This window comes from Elephas maximus, chromosome 5, assembly GCF_024166365.1.
Source record: "Elephas maximus indicus isolate mEleMax1 chromosome 5, mEleMax1 primary haplotype, whole genome shotgun sequence".
In the NCBI taxonomy this organism is placed as follows: Eukaryota; Metazoa; Chordata; class Mammalia; order Proboscidea; family Elephantidae; genus Elephas; species Elephas maximus.
In genome coordinates, this window is record NC_064823.1 from 109,944,979 (window position 1) to 109,965,789 (window position 20,811).

Below are 20,811 nucleotides of genomic sequence, written 5' to 3' on the forward strand. Positions count from 1 at the left end.
ACTTTCACCTTACAAGCAGACTTTAGAATCCAACCTCTATATAAAATATTATTGTACTAAAAGTAAAAACCTTAAGGACTGCCTGCAGGAGATGAGATGGGAGGAGGAGCTAGATATTTCATATCCTTTTGTCCAATTTTCCCCAAGTAGGTAAAGTGACTTCCCAGGGCCGGACAGCTAGCTGTGGCCAAGCTGGGAATAACCCACATCTTCTAATTCCTAGGCAAAAAATAGCAATCTATCGTCATGCTCCAAAAAAGAAAAAAAACAGCAGCATTTTCCACACAAACTTCTTAGTAATCAAGCATACAAATTTAAAGTAATTAAATATTAAAGAAAAAATATTGAAACTCGTTAAATTTAAAACAATCTACCAACTTTTTTTTTTTAAGAGAAAAGATGGTCCAGAAAAGATACAAAACATTCAGCATTATTTCTATTTCATTTCAGTCTTCTGGTTAATAAAGATTCATAAAAGTATTTCATTATTAGATAAACTCCAGACAGCCAAAGTGTGAGTGATGTTCTCATGTATAAAAGTTTTTATTCCAGCACTATGCACAGATACGCATTTAATAAATGCTTTTTGATGACAATGAAAATGATGAAATAAATCTGTAAAGGCTCTTCAGGGACAGGAGGAGGGTTTGCACTCAACTACTAACCTAAAGGTTGGTGGTTCAAACCCAGCCAGTGGCACTACAGAAAAAACTGTAGAAGCCTGACGATCCGCTTCTATAAAGGTCACAGAAAACCCTACGGAGTTCAGTTCTCTACTCTATAACACATGGGGTCACCACGAATCAGAATCAACTCAACAGCAATGGGTTGGTTTTTTGTTGTTGTTGTTGTTGTTCTGGTATTGCCAAAAAAGGGTGAAGCAAATATTGGACAAATTTAAAGGTTGTCAAAAGTCAGTATCTACCCTAAATCCTAGACTGAGGGTGTAGCATGCAGACTCCTGCAAATCTGCAAAGTGCATGTATTAAACTTAGATTTCAACCACTGAGGTTGGGGGGTTGTTTGTTACTGCAGCATAGCTTAGGAAAAAATCCAAGTCCTTAACAAGTCACCACAAGGTCCTACATGAACTGACCTGAGTGCACAAGCCCTGACAGTTAACTTCATTCAAATATCTAATCAAATGTCACCTCATCACCTCCCTATCCAAACAGCGTCTCCATCCTCCAACCTGATTTAGATTTCTCCATAGCGCTCATCACTTTCTGGTGTATTTTTAAACAGCTTTATTGAGATATAATTCACATACCATACAATTCACCTATTTAGTGTACAATTTTCAGCATATTCACAGAGCTGAGCAACGAGCACTGCGATCTAATTTTAGAACATTTTTATTACCCCATTAGCAGTCACTCCCCATTTCTCCCCTCGTTCCTTTGGCATTAGGTAACCACTAATCTACTCTTCACTATAGATTAGCCTATTCTGCACATTTCGTATCAATGAAATCACACAATGTGGTCTTCTGTGACTCTGATATTATATTTTATATATATTTACTTTTTGTCATCCCCTATAGAGCTCAAGATCCCTGAAGAAAGGAACCTTTGTTTTGCTTTGTTCACTGCTGCTTCCCCATTACCTAGAACAGCACAAGCCTGGCACCAATTAACAGCTGAATAAATGCTTTGAAAATACTCTCTGGATTTAGCAGCACGGAGGTTACTCTATGACCTCAGCGAAGCATGAGATGACAAAATTGAGGCCAGAATGAAGTGGGCTGAAGATGGAGCAGGAAGCAAAGAAACAGACTATCAAGCACAGACATGTTCAAGAAGTGTAGCTGTGAAGGGAACAAGGAAGGTAGCAGATCGCAGTGCACGTGTGATTGAGACAGTGTTTAGTTTGGGTTTTATGATGGTGAGACTTGAGCATGTTTAAAATGCTAATATTAGGTTTGCTTAGTATCCTGGATGTTACTGAAACCAGAGAATAAAGAGGTAGGTCAGACCGTAAGTCTATACAGAGCCATATATGAGCTCAGAGATACATACTGCGTGTGATTTTTAAGAATACAAAATGCAATTTTAAGTAAAAAAGCTAACATTAAAATGGGTTCTACCTCAAAATGACTAGGCATGTAAGACCTATCACATAGTAAAACACACTTTTTGTTCAAACTATAAAAAGTAGTGGGATACAAGGAAAATATGACCCCAAGAGACAGAAATGGCCACATAAACCAGAGACTCCATCAGCCTGAGACGAGAAGAACTAGATGGTGCCCGGCTACCACCAATGACCATCCTGTCAGGGAACACAACAGAGACTCCCTGACAGTGCAGGAGAAAAGTAGGGTGCAAAACTCAAATTCTAGTAAAAAGAGCAGACTTAATGGTCTGACTGAGGCTGGAGGGACCCCAGAAGACACAGCCCCCGGACTCTCTGTTAGGCCAAAACTAAAACCATTCCTGAAGCCAACTCTTCAGACAAAGATTAGACTGGACTATAAGACATTAAATGATACTTGTGAAGAATGTGCTTCTTAGCTCAAGTACATACATGAGACTAAATGGGCAGCTCCCGTCCAGAGGTGAGATGAGAAGGCAGAAAGGGACAAGAGTTGGTTGAATGGACATGGGAAATACAGGTTGGGAAGGGAGGAGTGTGCTGTCACATTATAGGGAGAGCAACTAGGGTCACATAACAATGTGTATAAATTTTTTTATGAGAAACTAACTTGAACTGTAAACCTTCACTTAAAGCACAATTTAAAAAAAAAAAGTGTTTTAAAGTTACATCAATTTAAAATTGTGCCTAGCCACTGATAGTCACTAGCTATAAATGGCACAGGTCTTCATTTCATTTGTAAAAATAAATATATTCAGAGCTAAGGACAAATTACTAAACCACAAAGATATGCAATAAGTTTTCCATATCCTAAAATGAGGAAAAATCAAAAGCTACATTTGTGGGTCTACTACGTACTAAATGCTCCTCACTGCTAAAACTAGAAATTGCTTTATCTATAAAATAGGTAATAACAGCACCTGCCTCATATAGATGTTAAACCAAAACAAACCCATCACTGTCGAGTAATCCCAACTCACAGCGACCCTACAGGACAGAGTAGAACTGCTCCATAGGGTTTTTCCAAGGCTATAATCTTTACAGAAGCAGACTGCCACATCTTTCTCCCACAGAGCAGCTGGTAGACTCTAACTGCCAATCTTTTTCTCGGTTAGCACCCAAACGCATTAACCACTACACCACCAGGGCTCCTTCATAAGGATGTTAAACCAACCCAAATCTGTTGCAGTCGAGTTGATTTCGACTCATAATGACTCTATAGGATAGAGCAGTACCGCTCCATAGGATTTCCAAGAAGCAGCTGGTGGATTCAAACTGCCAACCTTTTGGTGAGCCGCTGAGCTCTTAACCACTGCGCCACCAGGGAGGATTAACTTAGTTAATGCTGCCATGCACTTGGAACAGTGCCTGGCACACAGTAAGCACTACCTATGTGTTGGGTATTATGTCACATACTGAGCCCCAAAGGTCTGTGAGACCCGTCCAGCATGGGCCCATGGAACCTTTTGAGTCCTCCCATCCAGCCAAAACTAAACTCAGCTCACTACTTTATTACTTTAATGTCAACATAAAACAAAAACCCTCACAAGCAGACCAATAAGCAACATCATGATAAACGATGAAAAGATTTAAGTGTCAAGGATTTCATCTTATTTGGATCCACAATCAACACCCATGGAAGCAGCAGTTAAGAAATCAAAAGACACTGCATTGGACAAACCTGCTCCAAAAGACCTCTTTAAAGTGTTAAAAAGCGAAGATGTCATCTTGAACACCCCAGCCATGGTATTTTCAATCGCCTCATATGCATGTGAACAGTGAACAATGAATAAGGTAGATCAAAGAAGAACTGACGTCTTTGAACTGTGTTGTTGGGGAAAAATATTGAATATACCAAAAGAATGAACAAATCTGTCTTGGAAGACACAGAACCAGAATGCTCCTCAGAAGCAGGAATGGCGAGACTACTTCTCACTTACTTTGGACATATCATCAGGAGCGATCAGTCCCTGGAGGAATACATCAAGCTTGGTAAAGGGTCAGCGAAAAACAGGAAGACCCTTAATGAGATGGACTGACACAGGGGCTACAGCTATGGGCTAAAGCATAGCAAAGAATGTAAGGATGGCGCAGGACTGGGCAGTGTTTCTGTTGCATGTAGGGTTGCCATGAGTCTGAACTGACTCGACGGCACCTAATATCAACAAATGGTAGTACGGTGGTTAAAGCACATGGCTGCTAACCAAAAGGTGTGCATTTCGAACCTACCAGCTGCTCTGCAGAAGAAAGATGTGGCAGTCTGCTCCCGTAAAGATTTAAAGCCTGAGAACCCTATGGGGCAGTTCTACTCTGTGCTAAATGGTTGCCATGAGTTGGAACCGACTTGAATGCAATGGGTATACTAATCCAGTGGCTGCACATTAGAATCATCTGGGCAGCTTGAAAAAATGCTGCCGCCAGGGCCCCAATCCAAACCATTAAATAAAAATGGGAGTAGAAACATCAATCCTTTCTCAAGCTGCCCTTAAGTGATTCTAATGTGCAACCAGAAAACCCAAATGCTATTCCCACCCATGATTCAATTCCAACCTGCCAGCAGCCAACCTACTTCTCCAACAACCTAAGCATAGACCAGACAGGAAGGCTAACTCACTCAGAGAAACTGCATCAGCAGGAGGAAAAAAGATCAAGATCCAGGGAAAAGATCACAGGGCTGAAAAGCCAGGTGAAAATGAAAAGACAAACAAAAGTAGGAGGTGAGGAAGGTGTTAACATTATTCTCCTCACCAATAAATATTTGCTATTTACAAGGCACAAAAGCCAAAACGGTGAGTCGCGGAGAGGGGAAAATAGATAACGGGTGAGAAGCAGGTCATCTTAGGTGACTCAGCATTTTCACTGATCATAATAAGATCCAAACATTAAAGCTGCCCAGGCAAACTGCTGCTGGCTTCTTTCTCCTAACTCTCACAGGACCCATAAAAGAGGCTTGGAGAAACCAGCCACCCAAGGGAAACAGCATGCCACCTAGCACCCATTACCCACCCGCACCGCTTGGGCCCACTGGTGCCATCTCAAAGAAGTTAGCCACCTTGAGACACCTGATCTGGCTGCACAAGCAATGTGACAAGGTACAAGAGGCCCAATTCATTCTCTTCCCACCACCCCACCCACTGAAGAACACAGGGCCACTTGGTAGTTCAGAACAAAAAATATCCTTTAGTCTCACTCATCTTATAACATGTCCCACTTCAGAAGGCTATTGTAAGGACTAAATGAGATGGTGCACGTAAAGCACTTAGCGCAGTGCTGACACGTACTATATACCAATACAGGTTTATTATTTTTATCCTTATTGTTATTAGAACACAGAAGAGATTAAGACCTACAGGAGCAAAAAATAAAGACAGAGTGGAAAGGGTGACAAGGTGACAGGTCTTTAAAACTATTTTATCAATAGCCAGGTACTTGGGCTTCACTGTAGGACCATCCATCTCAGTTGAATTAAAAAACAAGTATTCTGTAGTCTAACTTTGGGAATGACATCTTTAGAAGAGATATTAAAGGGCAAAAATACTTGACCCTAATTTCTAGAAACACACTACCTATCCAAACTAATACAAAAGGATGTTGAAAATCTGAATAGACCCATAACAAGAGAAGAGATTGAAAAGGTAATAAAAAAAAAAAACTCTCAACAAAAAAAAAATCCCTGGCCCAAACGGCTTCACTGGAGGATTCTACCAAACATTCAGAGAGGAAATTACACTAGTACTACTCAAACAATTTCAGAACACAGGAAAGGAAGGATACTTCCAAATTCATTCTACGAAGCCAGAATAACCCTAATACCAAATCCAGGCAAAGACATCAAAAAAAAAAGAAAGAAAGAAAATTACAGACCAATTTCTCTCATGAATATAGATGCAAATATTCACAACAAAATTGTAGCCAACAATTCGACACCTTATCAAACAAATAATACACCACGACTAAGTAGGATTCCTAACAAGTATGCAAAGATGGTACAACATCAGAAAATCAATCAACGTAATCCACCACATAAATAAAAGAATCACATGATCATCTCAATTGATGCAGAAAAGGCATGCAACAAAGTCCAACACCCATTCCTCATAAAAACTCTCAACAAAATAGGTGCAGAAGGGGAATTCCTCAAAATTATAAAGGGCATCTATACAGGGTCACTGTGAGTCAGAATCGACTTGACAGCAACGGGTTTGGTTTGGTTTGGTTTACACAAAACCAACAACCAACATCATTCTTAACGGAGAGAGGCTGAAAACATTCCCCTTGAGAACAGGAACGAGACAAGGATGCCCTTTAACACCACTCCTATTTCACACTGTGCTGGAAGTCCTAGCTAGAGCAATAAGGCAAGAAAAAGAAATAAAGGGCATCCAAATTGGTAATGAAGAAGTAAAACTGTCCCTATTTGCAGATGGTATGATCCTATACATAGAAAACCCAAAAGACTCCACGAGGAAACTACTGTAACAGAAAGATTAAACAGAGTTTACAAGATAATCACAAAAATCAATTGGATTCCTACACACCAATAAAGAGAACGATGAAAAGGAAATCAAGAAAATAATACCATTTATAGTAGCCCTTAAAAAAATAAAATACTTAGGAATAAATGTAACCAGGGATGTAAAAGACCCATATAAAAAAAACTACAAAACACTACTGCCAGAAACAAAAAGAGATCTACATAAATGAAAAAGCATATGATGCTCATGAACGAGTAGACTCAACATTGTGAAAATGACAATTCTACCCAAAGCGATTTACAAACACAATGCAATCCCAATCCAAATACCGACAATATTCTTTAAAGAGATGGAAAAACTAATTGTTAACTTTATATAAAAAGGGAAGATGCCTCAGATAAGTAAAGCACTACTGAAGAAAAATAAAATAGGAGGACTCATACTACCTGACCTCAGAACCTACAATACAGCCACTGTAGTCAAAACACCTGGTACTGGTACAACCACATACGCACTGACCAAAGGAACAGAATTGAGAACCCAGATGTAAATCCATCCACCTATGGTCACCTGATCTTCGATAAGGGTCCAAAGTCCATCAAATGGGGAAAAGACAGTCTGTTTAACAAATGCTGCCAGCAAAGCTGGATGTCCACCTGTAAAAAAAAAATGAAAAAGGACTCACAGCTCACACCATACACAAAAACTAACTAAAAATGGATCAAAGACCTAAATATAAAGCCAAAAACTATAAAGTTCATAGAAGAAAAGATCAACGCTAGAGGCCCTAATACACGGCATTAATAGGATATAAACCATAACTAACAACACACAAACCCAGAAGATAAGCTAGATAACTGGGATCTTCTAAAAACTAAACACTTACGCTCATCAAGAGATTTTTACCAAAAGAGTAAAAAAAGAATATACAGAATGGGAAAATTTTTTGGCTATTACAAATCCGAAAAAGGTCTAATCTCTAAAATCTACAGGAAGATCCAATACCTTTACAACAAAAAGACAAATAATCCAGTAAAAAATGGGTAAAGGAAATGAATAGGACTTCACCAAAGAAGACATTCAAGCAGCTGACACATGAGGAAATGCTGGTGATCACTAGTCATTAAAAAAAAAAATAAAAACATTAGAGAAATGCAAATCAAAACCACAATGAGATACCATCTCACCCCCACATTACTAGCATGAATCAGAAAAACAGGAAATAAAATGTTAGAGAGTCTACGGGGAGATTGGAACTCCTAAGCACTGCTGTTGGGAATGAAAAATGATACCACCATTTTGGAAAACGACGTGGAGCTTCTTTAGAAAGCTAGAAATAGAAACGCCATACGATCCAGCAATCCCACATATCCTAAAGAAATAAGAGCCATCACACTGCAGCATTGTTCACAACAGCAAAAAAACTGAAACAAACTAGATGCCTATCAACAGATGAATGGATAAACGAACTATGATACATACACTCGATGGAGTACTACACAACAATAAAGAACAATGATGAATCTGCAAAGCATCTCACAACGTGGATGAATCTGCTGAATGAAATAAGTCAATCACAATAGGACAAACATTGCATGAGACCACTGCTATAAAGACTCATGAAAAGGTTTACACACAAAAGGAAACAATCTTTGATGGTTACGAGGAACGGGAAGGGTGGGGATGGAAAAACACTAAATAGACAATAGATAAGTGGTAACTTTGGTGATGGTAGGACAGTACATGATACTGGGGAAGCCAGCACAACTTGTACAAGGCTAGGTCATGGAAGCTCCATAAAACAAAAAAACCAAACCCACTGCCGTCGAGTCGATTCTGACTCATAGCGACCCTATCGGACAGAGTAGAACTGCCCCATAGAGTTTCCAAGGAGCGCCTGGCGGATCTGAACTGCTGACCTCTTGGTTAGCAGCCATAGCACTTAACTACTATGCCACCACGGTTTCCGGAAGCTCCACAGACACAGCCAAACTCCCTGACGGATCGAATTGTTGGCCTGAGGGCTATGGGGTCCAAAAGAACAAACAAATTTGTCTTGGAAGTACAACCAGAATGCTCCTTAGAAGCAAGGATGGCGAGACTATGTCTCACATACTTTGGACATGTTATCAGGAGGGATCAGTCCTTGGAGGACAGCATGCCTGGTAAAGTGAGGGTCAGCGAAAAAGAGGAAGACCCTCAATGAAATGGATTGACACAGTGGCTACAACAATGGGCTCAAGTATAACAACGATTATGAGGATGGCACAGGGCCAGGCAGTGTTTCCTTCCGTTGTACACAGGGTTGCTATGAGTCGGAACTGACTTGACAGCACCTAACAACAGCAACAACTAAGATGGTAGAATTATAAGTAAATTTCATGTTTCTAGGCTTTTCTGCAATGTTCTTATATTTGAAGATAATAAGTTTTTAGAAAGTATTTAATACACATCTATTTAAAATAAATAAAATCTAAAAGGACTAAAAATAACTATTCCTTTAGTGAGTTAAGGAAAAGTATGGAAGTATTTTTCTTTGCCACAATTCTTCAGTTGCCCAATTAGAATCAGTTTTTAAATGTCTACTGTCATTGTGATCAAGTCTACAGAAATGAAAGAGGAAAGAAGAGGAGTGCAAAAATCAAGGATTCAGAAATCCTAATCTTACTGGGACTCATTCCAAGAAGAAAAGAACCAAAAGCAAACCAGAGGTAATCTTATCAACTGGCTCTGCTGTTATCATTCATAGGCCAGTGACAAAAAAACGGAATTCCAATACAGTTGCAGGGTTACCATAGGATTAAATGAAAAGCACAAATGCTGAGTATTAATTCACTGGCAGTGATAAGGCACCCAGACCCTGAAGCCTGAATGCCTGAGTTAGAACCTCTATTCGTTATTTACAAACTGTGTAGCCTTGAGAAAGGTACTTAACCTTTTGGCACTTCAGCTTCTTCATCTGTTTAATGTGAATAACAATACCACCAACCATACTTCAGAGAGTTGCTATGAGGATCAAATGAGTAAATGCAGGCAAGGCACTTACAACAGATCCTGGAATAGAGTCAGCACTGTATACATGTTAGTACCTGCCCCTCTTCACTTCTCCTTTCTTCCTGTGCCCCACCTCCTTGACCTCTCTCTTTCCTTCTTTCATTTCTTTTCCACCCCTAAACTCTCCCTGGTGCCTTTTTTCAGCACTTCCCCATCTGGCTCCTGCCTACCCTCTCTCACCCTCCCCTTCACTCTGACCAACCAAACACCCATTCTACTGCCACAGTCCTCTGTATCCCCACCCATGCTGTTCTGACTGCTTAGAAAGCAACCCTTCCACACCACTACCACCAAGCACCTACAAGTATTCAAACACAGATTCTTTTCTTCACATAGCTAAACCCACATGACAATTCCTCATTCTCACCTAAAGTCTAATTTTATGGTTTCCCCTATGTTCCCAAAGCAACTGGGGTCTCCATCTAACCTACCAGTCATCATCCCATATTTGCACTGTTCATTACATCTCTGCCTCCACCCCTGAACTAACTGGAAGAAGTTCCTTGAACACAGAGATTCCGGCTCAGTCCTATTTGTAGCAGCAGTGCCTGAAAAAGAAAGATCTCAAGCATTTGCTGAATGGCTGAGTGAGGGAATGGCTCACTTGGTTCTTCTCTTTCCTACATAAATGTCTAATGAGAAAACTGTTATTACACAATAATCATTAACAACAACAAAAAAAGTGCCAAGCATTTTTCTAAATACCTCATGTGTTTTACTTCATTTTTTAATCCTCAGGACCACTTTTTTTTTTTTTAATTGTGGTGAAAATACACACACCAAAACCATTTGCCAGTTCAAGAATATCTACATGTAAAATTCAGTGACATTACATTTTTCATATTGCACAATCTTTTCCCTCAGGATCACTTTGGATCTCTCCTCCTACTTTCTTCCCCTCTACCCACTCAACTCTACTCCAGGCACATAAGCCTCCTTACTGTTCCTCAAATGCAGGGGTGCTTCCCCCTCAGCACGTCTTCATTTGTGTTTGCTCTGCCTGGAATGCTCCCTCACCTCCATGTTTTAACTTAAAAACTTGGTGAGGTCCGACCTATATGCTTTCATTAAAATTACAACACCCTGTGTTGCCTCCTTTTTCCTCTACCCACAAAGGCGTATCAGTGTTCTTCCTGTTCCCTGTTATTTTTCTCTGATAAGCTACACGATTACTTGTTTACTAACTGTCTTCTTCAAACTAGAATGAAAACTTCAAGATTTGTCTCTTCTGTTCACCTCAGCACCTAGAACAGGGTGTGCTACACAGTAATTGCAATAATGAACACTTGCTGACTGAACAACCCCATACCCTGCAGTAAGCACTTTTATACACGAGAGCTCTGAAGCCCACAGAAGGAACACAGAAAACTTAAGCAACTTACCCAAGGTCATAAACTAATAGATAGGAGATCAAGGACTTGAACCCCAGACATTTTGACTGCAGGGCCCACACCTAACAACTATGCTTTGCTGCTTCCCAACCTGACCCAGATAGAAACCCTAGCATTGTATGTCTTTGGGCCACAGAAAAGCAGGGAAAGTCATCCCACTGGAAAACCTTTCAACAGAATAAGTCATCTAACATGAAACTAATTTCCTGGGGTAAAGTACTGATTATCAGTATTATAATGAATACAGCACTGATAGTTTCTCTTTGGATTTAAAAGCTCAAGTTTAAAAAAAAAAAAAACTGAAGTATTTGTCGTGCCCATAAACACCAAAATGACAAGTCATTAACTGACACAGCAAAGGCCTAAGATGAACATATTTTACAAGTGAAAAGTAGTGAAGGGGAGACATACTAACTGTAAGAAAACAGGAGAGAATTTTTTAGGGTAATAAAAATGTCATGTATCTCAACTGTAACAGTGGTTATACCAGTATATGTATTTATCAAAATTCATTTAACTATACACTTAAAATTGGTACATTTGTACAGTATGTGAATTATGTCTCAACAAAGTTGACTAAAACGCCATAAGGACTATCAGATATGATATTTGGCTAAATAAAATAAGCAAATATTCCACACAAAAAAAGTCAAGAACAATACTTTCATAGCTAATACTCTTAGATCCAAAGAAATAAACAAGAAGTTGTACATCAGCTCCTTAAGCATCACACCTCTCAAAGTTATTTGTTAAGGGACAAAGAGGTAACTGGCAATTGAAATGTTTCAACAAACAGATGCAATGCTGGGAGCACTCACTTATCTATGCTAAGAAATTTGGAAGAGAGCTACCTGGCCAACCAACTGGAAAAGATCCATATTTGTGCCCATTCTAAAGAAAGGTGATCCAAAAGAATGCGGAAATTATTAAACGATATTATTAATATCACATGCAAGTAAAATTTTGCTGAAGATTATTCAAAAGCAGTTGTAGCAGTACAACAGGGAACTACCAGAAACTGAAGCCAGATTCAGAAGAGAACATGGAACAAGGGATTATCACTGCTGATTTCAGATGAATCCCGGCTGAAAACAAAAAATACCAGAAAGATGTTTACCTGTGTTTAATTGGTTATGCAAAGGCATTAGACAGTGTGGACCGTAACAAATTATGGATAACATTGTGAAGAACGGGAATTCCAGAACACCTCATTATGCTCACGTAGAACCTGTACATAGACCAAGAGGCAGTCATATGAACAGAACCATAATTTAAAATTAGGAGAGGTGTGTGTCAGAGTTGTGTCCTTTCACCATACTTACTCAATCTCTATACTGACCAAATAATCCAAGAAGTTGGACTATATGAAGAAAAACAGGGCATCAGGATTGGATGAAGATTCATTAATAACCTGCGTTATGTAGATGACACACTCTTGCTTGCTGAAAATGAAGAGGACTTGAAGCACTTACTGATGAAGATCAAAGACTATAGTCTCCAGTACGAATTACACCTCAACATAAAGAAAAAAAAATCCTCACAACTGGACCAATAAGCAACATCTTGATAAACGGAGAAAGTACTGAAGTTGTCAAGGATTTCCTTTTACTTGGATCAACAATCAATGCCCATGAAAGCAGTAGTCAAGAAATCAAAAGACACACTGAATTGGGCAAATATGCTGTAAAAGACCTCTTCAAAGTGTTAAAAGGCAAAGATGTCACCTTGAAAACGAAGGTGCACCTGATCCAAGCCATGGTGTCTTCAAATGCCTCATACGCATGCGAAAGGTGGACAATGAATAAGGAAGACGGAAGAAGAACTGACACCTCTGAATTATGGTGCTGGCAAAGAATACTGAATAATAAAATGGACTGCCAGTAGAACAAACAAATATGTTTTAAGAAGTACAGCCAGAATGCTCCTTAGACACAAGCATGGAGAGATGCCATCTCATGTATTTTGGACATGTTATCAGGAGGGATCAGTCTCCGGAGAAGGACATCATGTTTTGTACAGGGTCAGCGAAAAAGAGGAAGACCCTCAACAAGACGGACTGACACGGTGGCTGCAACAGTGGGCTCAAACATAGCAACGATTGTGAGGAGGGCACAGACTAGGCAGTGGTTTATTCTGTTATCCATTTGGTTGCTATGAGTCGGAATGGACTTGAGGGCACCTAACAACAAGCAAAGGCAGCAGTAAAAAACCGCAGAGGATGAAATGCAGTGGGGTGGCTGATGTATATGATTCACAAGCCCACCTGACCATGGGCAAAGGTAACGCCAACAAACTGCAATCGACATCACCTGTTCCCTCCTTCAGTCCTTTGGGTCACCTCCAACCAGACCAGAGCGCACAGGCAACCAGGGTGAAATGGCAGATCAGCGCTCTTCTCTACAAAGGCTTCTACCGAGTATTTGATTAGTGACAGGTCTTGGCATTGAACGTGTCAGAATTCTTAGTTGCAAGCATCAGAAAGTAACTCTAGCTAATTAAAAGAAAAAAGACATTTTTAAAAAAGAGCTAGTAGATAGTTCACAGAATCACTAGGAAATCCAGAGTACCACTAAGCCTAACACCCATCCAACCAGAACAAAGCCCAAAGGCACACAACAGAGAGTACCACTGACACAGCCAGACCTGACTGGCTACCAGGATGGCAGCGTCTGTGTCCTCTAGAAACAGCACAGCTGCCACCCCGTTGCCATCCTCTCCCAAATGACTGCAATGTGCTGCCAGCTTCTTTCCATCACTTCTTCAGGCTTCAGATTCACACCCTGGAGTGGGTGTGTCTGCACAGTTCTGCCTCCTAAAGTAGAAATTTCCCAGTCAAAGTGGGGGGGGGGATAAGACTGTTACAGACACAAATGGATTATTCTGTCTCCATAAATACTACAGGCCAGCAAGTAACAAAAGGTTTCCAAACAAATATTCACAAGTATCCTCAAAGATGGAACTAAAAAAAATCATACCTAGAGGTACCGCTATTTGGGAAGAGAAGGGGTCTTTTTCATATCACTAAATGACTATTTTATTCAGTATGTGAGTTTCAAAAACTATAAGCCTACCAGATTGAAAACAATTTATTAACACAATTTTCTAATTAAAAGAAAAATATTTCTGAAGTAGCAGATACTTTATATGCAAGAACGCTGGGCACTACAGAAAAAGATCCTTAGATTTAAAATATTCATACAAAATACATAACACTAAAAATGTACTTTAATACATATTTCTACTTAAAACACATTCTGAAAATGCATGTTCTACTTAAAAGAACAAGTCTCAAGAGGAACTTCTAACCTGAATTTCAAAATAAGAAAAAGCTATGAAAAGCTATTAACATTAATTTCAAGTTAACAAACTATGAAAAGATATCAGCATTAATGTCAGATTCACCTCAAAAAATTCATCTCCAACTCACAGACACTATACTTTCTAAATGCAGAAAGCCTTTTAGCCATCTTAAAGCATTGTTAAAAGAAGCCCCGATGGCACAGTAGTTAAAGCACTCAGCTGCTAACTGGAACATCGGCGGTTCAAACCCACTGGCCGCTCCACAGAAGAAAGATGTGGCACTCTGCTTCCATAAAAATTTGCAGCCTTGGGAGCCCTATAGGGCAGTTCTACTCTGTCCTGTATGAGTCGAAATCAACTCAACAGTAATGGGGTTTTTGTTTGTTTTTGGAATGTGTTGTTAACACGAAGGTTATCAATCCTTAGGACTAGAATCTGTTCAAGAAACAAAAAGAGCAAAAAGCAGAAACACTCCAGATTCCCTTAACATCAGGCCTGTCAGCCCCTGCCTTAACCTTCTCCACAGCTCTGTATACAGCAGCTCTGTAATGACATGTCCACATCTGCGAACACACTCCTCTGCTCCTTCGGCATGTCAACAGCATTTTACCCTCTCCTTGAGAAATTCTCCATGCCACACACATTCTTCAAAACTAGTATCTGCATGAATTTAAAAAGAAATACTATTAAATTAGTCTGCATATGGCTGACTTTGTCACACATACAAAAAAAGATAGAGAATAAATAAATCGAAGTTTGCATTCCTTGAAGAAAAGTCTAAAGATAATCAAAGCTGGACTCAGATGCATGCTGGATGGCTGGAGGAAGAATTATAAATTTCCAGATAATCTACTAATTATTCAAGAGTTGACCATTTACAGTCAATTCAATACATGTTTCAGGACCTAAGGAAGGCATCAAGCTGGACTCTAAAGTACATACTAAGGAAAACATGATCCAGATCTCAAGGGGTTATAATCTAACGGGGGAGTGAGTAAATAAGTAAAAAAGCAGCTACTATTAAATAGGAGTCCCTGGTTAGTGCGATTGGTTAATGTCATTCACCTTAACTGAAAAATCGGCAATTCAAGTCCACTCAGAGGCATCTTGGAAGGAAGGCCTGGTGATCTACTTTCAAAAAATCAGTCACTGAAAACCCTACGGGGCACACATGGGGTTGCCTGTGACAGCTGGAGTCAATCTGACAGCAAATGGTCTGGAGTATTATTAAATAAGGTAAAATTAAATAATAAAACTAGACAGTACTTTGGAGCTTCAACGGAAGGAGAGAGGGTTTGCTGGAGAGGGAACACAATGAAGAAAAGTTCCACAGAAGCAGAATTGAGGACAGTGGGGGAGGAGGTAGCATTCTAAGGAGAAGAAAATGAACTTGAACTACAGAAGCTATTCAATTCTAGGTCTTGGGGAGTCTATATTTGTAAGCAACTAGGAGCTCTCAAGGTCTTTGGGTGAAGATTCAACTGGTGATAAAGAAGACAAAGTTAGAGTAGGTGAGATCAGCAAAAGGATTACTGGTTATTACAACAATACACAAAAGGCTGGATCAGATCTGTTGTTGCTTGCCATTGAGTTGATTCCAATTCCAACTCATAGTGACTTTATACAACAGAGTAGAATGGCCTCATAGGGTTTCCTAAGCTGTAATCTTTACAGGAGCAGACTGTCTGATCTTTTTTCCCATTGGGTGGATTCGAACCACTGCCCCTTTGGTTAACAGCCAAGCGTTTAACCCTTGTGCCACTAGGACTCTTTGGATCAGGCATAGTATATGGCAATAGGTACCAGAAAGCAAGGTCAGGAAGGGAAGAGCTGTAGCCGCTCCCTCTCACTGCTGACCCGGGAAAGAGAAGATGAGAAATGTCTAAGATTCCAGTGTGGGTTATTAGAATAACTGCAGTTTCATTAACCAAATAAATAAAATCAATTGTTTTTATTTTCCTTTTTGTTTTTGCTACTAGGAAACTCAGAGCCAAATATTTCCAGTATTTCTAACATATGGCAAACATTTCTGTGCACCTTGTCTATAATTTATTTCCTATATAATAACATGTATTAAAGTACACTTTTAGAATTATATATTTTAACAACCTCTGCATAATTATTTTAAATCTAAGTATTTTTTTCTGTAGTGCCCAGTGTTCCAGTAGATAAAGTAGCCACTGCTTCAGAAATATTTTTCTTTAAATTAGGGTCTGGAAAAAGCTCTCTGGAAAAGAGGAAATTGAAAGGAAATAAGCCTCCTTCCCTCTCTACTTTCTTACATTAGCATGATGTCTGGTGCCGCAGCAACCCTAATGCAAACATGAGGCAATAAACATGAGGATCAAAAACCAAAATACTTAAAGAGAAGGATGCAAAAAACCTGTTTTTCATGTCATAATTAAGCCCCTGCACCAGGTTAGAACCACCTATCTCCATACTTCTTGTTACTGGACAAAAATAAGCCCTATTATTTAAACCAAGGAGGCCTGATGGTACAATGGTTATGTGCTCAGCTGCTAACCAAAAGGTCAGCAGTTCAAACCCATCAGCTGTTCCACAGGAGAAAAGGTCTGGCAGTCTGATCCTGTAAAGATTATAGCCAAGGAAATCCTATGAGGCAGTTTTACCCTGTCACATAGGGTCACTATGAGTCGGAGTCAACAGCAAATAACAATAGTTATTTAAATTATTTTTAGTTGAATATTGTCACTTGCCAAAAACATCCTAAATATACAACGGAGGTCATGAGATCAGTTTCTTATCTGCAGGTTTTTTACACCACTGAGTTAACAGGATTATTGCTATTGAGATAGGAAAAATACAAATGTATTTATAGTGAGGAAGAAGGCCATAAAATAATAAGAGCTGCTGGGAGCAGCCAAAGATAAAAAAAGAACAGATAATGATAAAGCGTGAAATAATCGTGATCAAGTGCTATGTAGGGATACTTCTCGTAGACAGCAACAAAGAAAAGGATAGGTATACAGAAGTTCTCCAGGTTAAAAAATCACGGCAGAACTTCTTTGCTGGCAATGTTACAGGGAAGATAACCTAAAAATCCCTGCCAGTATAAAATACCCAGAAATTCTGAGCGAAGTGTTAAAAAAACCCGTTTAAATGCATGACTTCATTCACAAGACAATAAAGGGAACTCTCCAAGGACCAAAAATTAAAAAGAAACCTAAAAACCAGAGCAGAAAAGTGTAACCTGATATTGTGTAGGAGCCTAGGGCTTGTTGGGGGCAGCGGGGGGAGGAAACTGTGTACATAAAAGGCACCTGCCCTTTAGGATGTAAGAGTAAAAATAAAAGAGAAAAGGGAAGAGATATGACTGGCCTAATATTTTGTTTAAAAACAACATCCTGAAGACAATCGTAGCTTTTATATATTTTTAAATCACCTTGCTTTAACTACCCTTTGGAAAAGCAAATTCCAGAATAGAAATTTTTTTAAATGTCCACATTACATACTTACATATTACAAAGGGTTTTCTGGATATTTCAACACAAGCTAAGTAAAATATGACAGATATAAATCTTTTCCCCAAATCATCACACGTTGTCCAATTTTTCAACCATTATGAAAAGAACCACCACGCAATCGAGTATTCAAGTTCAGTAACCATACCCAAAAGGTTTCCAGATTTTAGCTCTTCTTAGTAAAATTTTTATCATTAGGTTAGTGACTATGCTAGCAATAATTTCATAATTCCTTATGTATCACATGAAACTAATCTTTTACGGCCTTCTGCATTACGATTTCAGAGTCACAGGGTATAACCGGCAAAGGGAAAAGGTAATGGATGTGACGTTTGAGGTGTCTACAGACTAACACAAGAGTTTCTCACATTAAAGAAGCACAGAGAATTACAGCCTGTAGCTTAAAACAAAACAAAAATCTCCTAAGGTCTGCTTTTTATATAGCTCGCCTCCCTCTAGTCTCATTTGCTCCTCACACTTTACCGAAAACTGAAAATATCATATATTCCCTTTGCTCACCCTCACGTTTTTTATGCTGGCTTTACAAACGGAGCTAATTTCCATCCTAAATTCCATTAAACTGTCTCCATCACTCAGTTCAAGACAATCTTCTTTCAAAAAGTCCCCTTATCCTTGGACAATCCAAACAGCCTAAGAAATAAAAATGCATAGTTTATACTATCTTCCCACGCATTACATTTGTCTCTACTTCCTTTCCAGATTTACATAAGGATAACCTTTTAACCAAGTGTTTTACACACACGGGATGCCACAATAAATACATGATCCTGAACGCTGCCTTGCCGGCTGGGTGTAAAAAATGGCTAAGCACTGGACTACCACTAGCAAAGGTTGGTGGTTCCAACCCACCCAGAGGCACCTAGGAAGACAGGCCTGGCGATCTGATTCTAAAGGTCACAGCCTTGAAAACCCTATGGAGCAGTTCTGCTCATAGGCTCGCCATGAGTCTGAATCTTCACAGCAACTAACAACAAACGCTGCTTTAGATTATGTTGCAACTTGACTATGTTTCCATAATCTACGTGCGATATGACTGATTGAAGACTAAGCACTCAGTCTACAAATTAGTCAATCAAATGTAGAGGAAACCAATTAACTCATGGATCAAGAACTCAAGAGTGAAAGGACAGAGCCCGTGCTTGAGTTCCGCTCCCCGGTTGATACAGGCAGAAGGTCTACTGTATGACTTCAGCACAGTGAACAGGAGCGCCTCCCGGGAGCGCGCTCCGGTCAGTCGGGGAATAAAGCAGGAGTTAGAACGGAGAGGCTCCGAGGGGCGCGCTGCCTTCTGGGACTCGTTTCCACAGTTACCCACGTGCACCCAACCCAACCGCAGCCCGGCGCGGCCCAGACTACAAGTCCCAGAATTCCGCGGGACCGCCTTTACCCTTCACACCCGGCAACTAGAGCCAGGCGCTAAAGGAAACCCCTAAAGCGTCCTCCTCGCGCTCCGAGGAGAGGTCGCGCCCCCCAAGCAATGCATGGAGCCTCCGGGCCGGCCCTCCCCGCAGGGAAGCGGGCCCTGAGGCACCAGCCTCCACACCTGCCGGCCAGAAATTAGACAACTGCGTCACAGTCTCTGCCAAACCCCCGAACGGCCAGGGGATCCCTACACCTCCCCTGCGCTAACCCCCCACCTGGCCGCCAGGGCCAGTCCCCCGGCTCCCGCCGCGGAAAACGCGCAGCCCGCACCCCTGCCCCGCCTCTCAGTCTCACAGCCGGAGCCCGCGCCAGCGCTGACCTCGCTTCCCGCCGCTCTGGGGAAACCGCGGCCAGCTCCAACCTCGGGGCACCTCCCCGCCCCCTACCTCAGCCCCGCCCTCTGCTCTCCCCGCACCCCGGAGCTGTGGGCTGCCTCCTCCAAGGACCCTGGTTTGATTGAGACGGGGGAGGGAGCACCTTGCCCAAACACAACCCGACATCCCCCAAGCCCCGTGCCGGACCCAATCCGGACGTGACAGTCCTCCCGCTGCTCCAGCCCCTCCCACCCTCCTCTTCCTCCCTAACTAGCCCGCCACCCCCATTGCATCTCCTGCTCCCATCCTGCCACCCCAAACTCTCCCCACTATCTTCCTCTCCTCTTACTCCCAACTACCCTCTTCCTAACACCTGCCCCATCTTATCGCCCCAACATCTTCCCCCATTACCAACCTTCCTATACCCCACCCGCCTGCCAGACTCCCCAACTGTCCCATCACACCACAATCCCTCCGACATCTCGCTCTCCCGTTACCTCAGCCCTCGTCCCCTTGGCCGCGCTCCTGCCCCGCTTGACCGCGGCCCCCGTCCCCCCACCCTATTGTTCCCCCCACTCCAGCCATCCAACCCTTCTTCCTATTGTCCCCGCCCCCGCGTTCCCCTCGCACTCACCCGCCTTTCTCCCGGAGCCGCCAGCACCGCTCAGCCCCTTGAAAACCCTCACCCCTGCGCCCCGCTTGCTCCTTCCCTCCCTCTCGCCGCCGGTACCACCTCCTGGCCCTGCCTGCAAGAACCCGCCGCCGCCTCCACCTCCATTCACCCCGGACACTCGGGTCCGGGCCCTTCATCACACGTCCCGCCCCCCCTTCCCCCAACACTCAAATGGAGCCAGTCCCCACCCCCCACACCTCCGCCCGCCCCCGGCAGGCCGTCCCCCTCCCCCACACCCGCCCCCGCCCCGCGCAGCCCGCAGCGTCACCGCCCGCCCCGGCCCCGGGAGGGAAAGGGGTGGCTCCGGGGCAGGGGCTCCTGGCACGTTTCGGGACAGGAGGCGCGGGGCGGGGACTGCGGGAACCGAGTGGAGAGTGTTGGCAGCCGCCCGGCCCGGACCCAGCTTGATCGCTCCCCGTTACTCACTGACAGCGGCGGCATCCGAGTGCATTTTCGGACAGCTCACACCCCACTCGCCGCCCAGTCTCCCGCGCTAGCTTCGCGGTCCCCCCACCGGCTCTCAGCACCTCAGCTTGGAGCTGAGGACCCGCCGCCAGGCACTCCCGACACGCCCACCTCGCCTTC

The 20,811-nt window shown here is 42.0% G+C and overlaps 1 protein-coding gene across 1 annotated transcript in view; it reads right to left on the reverse strand.

Annotated features, from left to right (window-relative positions):
• DCUN1D4 (defective in cullin neddylation 1 domain containing 4) overlaps positions 1 to 20,331 on the reverse strand; it is a 97,921-nt gene extending 77,590 nt beyond the window's left edge. Inside the window, 2 exon segments of the mRNA XM_049886258.1 lie at positions 20,188 to 20,259; positions 20,262 to 20,331. Coding sequence (XP_049742215.1) covers positions 20,188 to 20,259; positions 20,262 to 20,331 — 142 coding nt within the window.
• Positions 20,332 to 20,811: the final 480 nt, after the last annotated feature.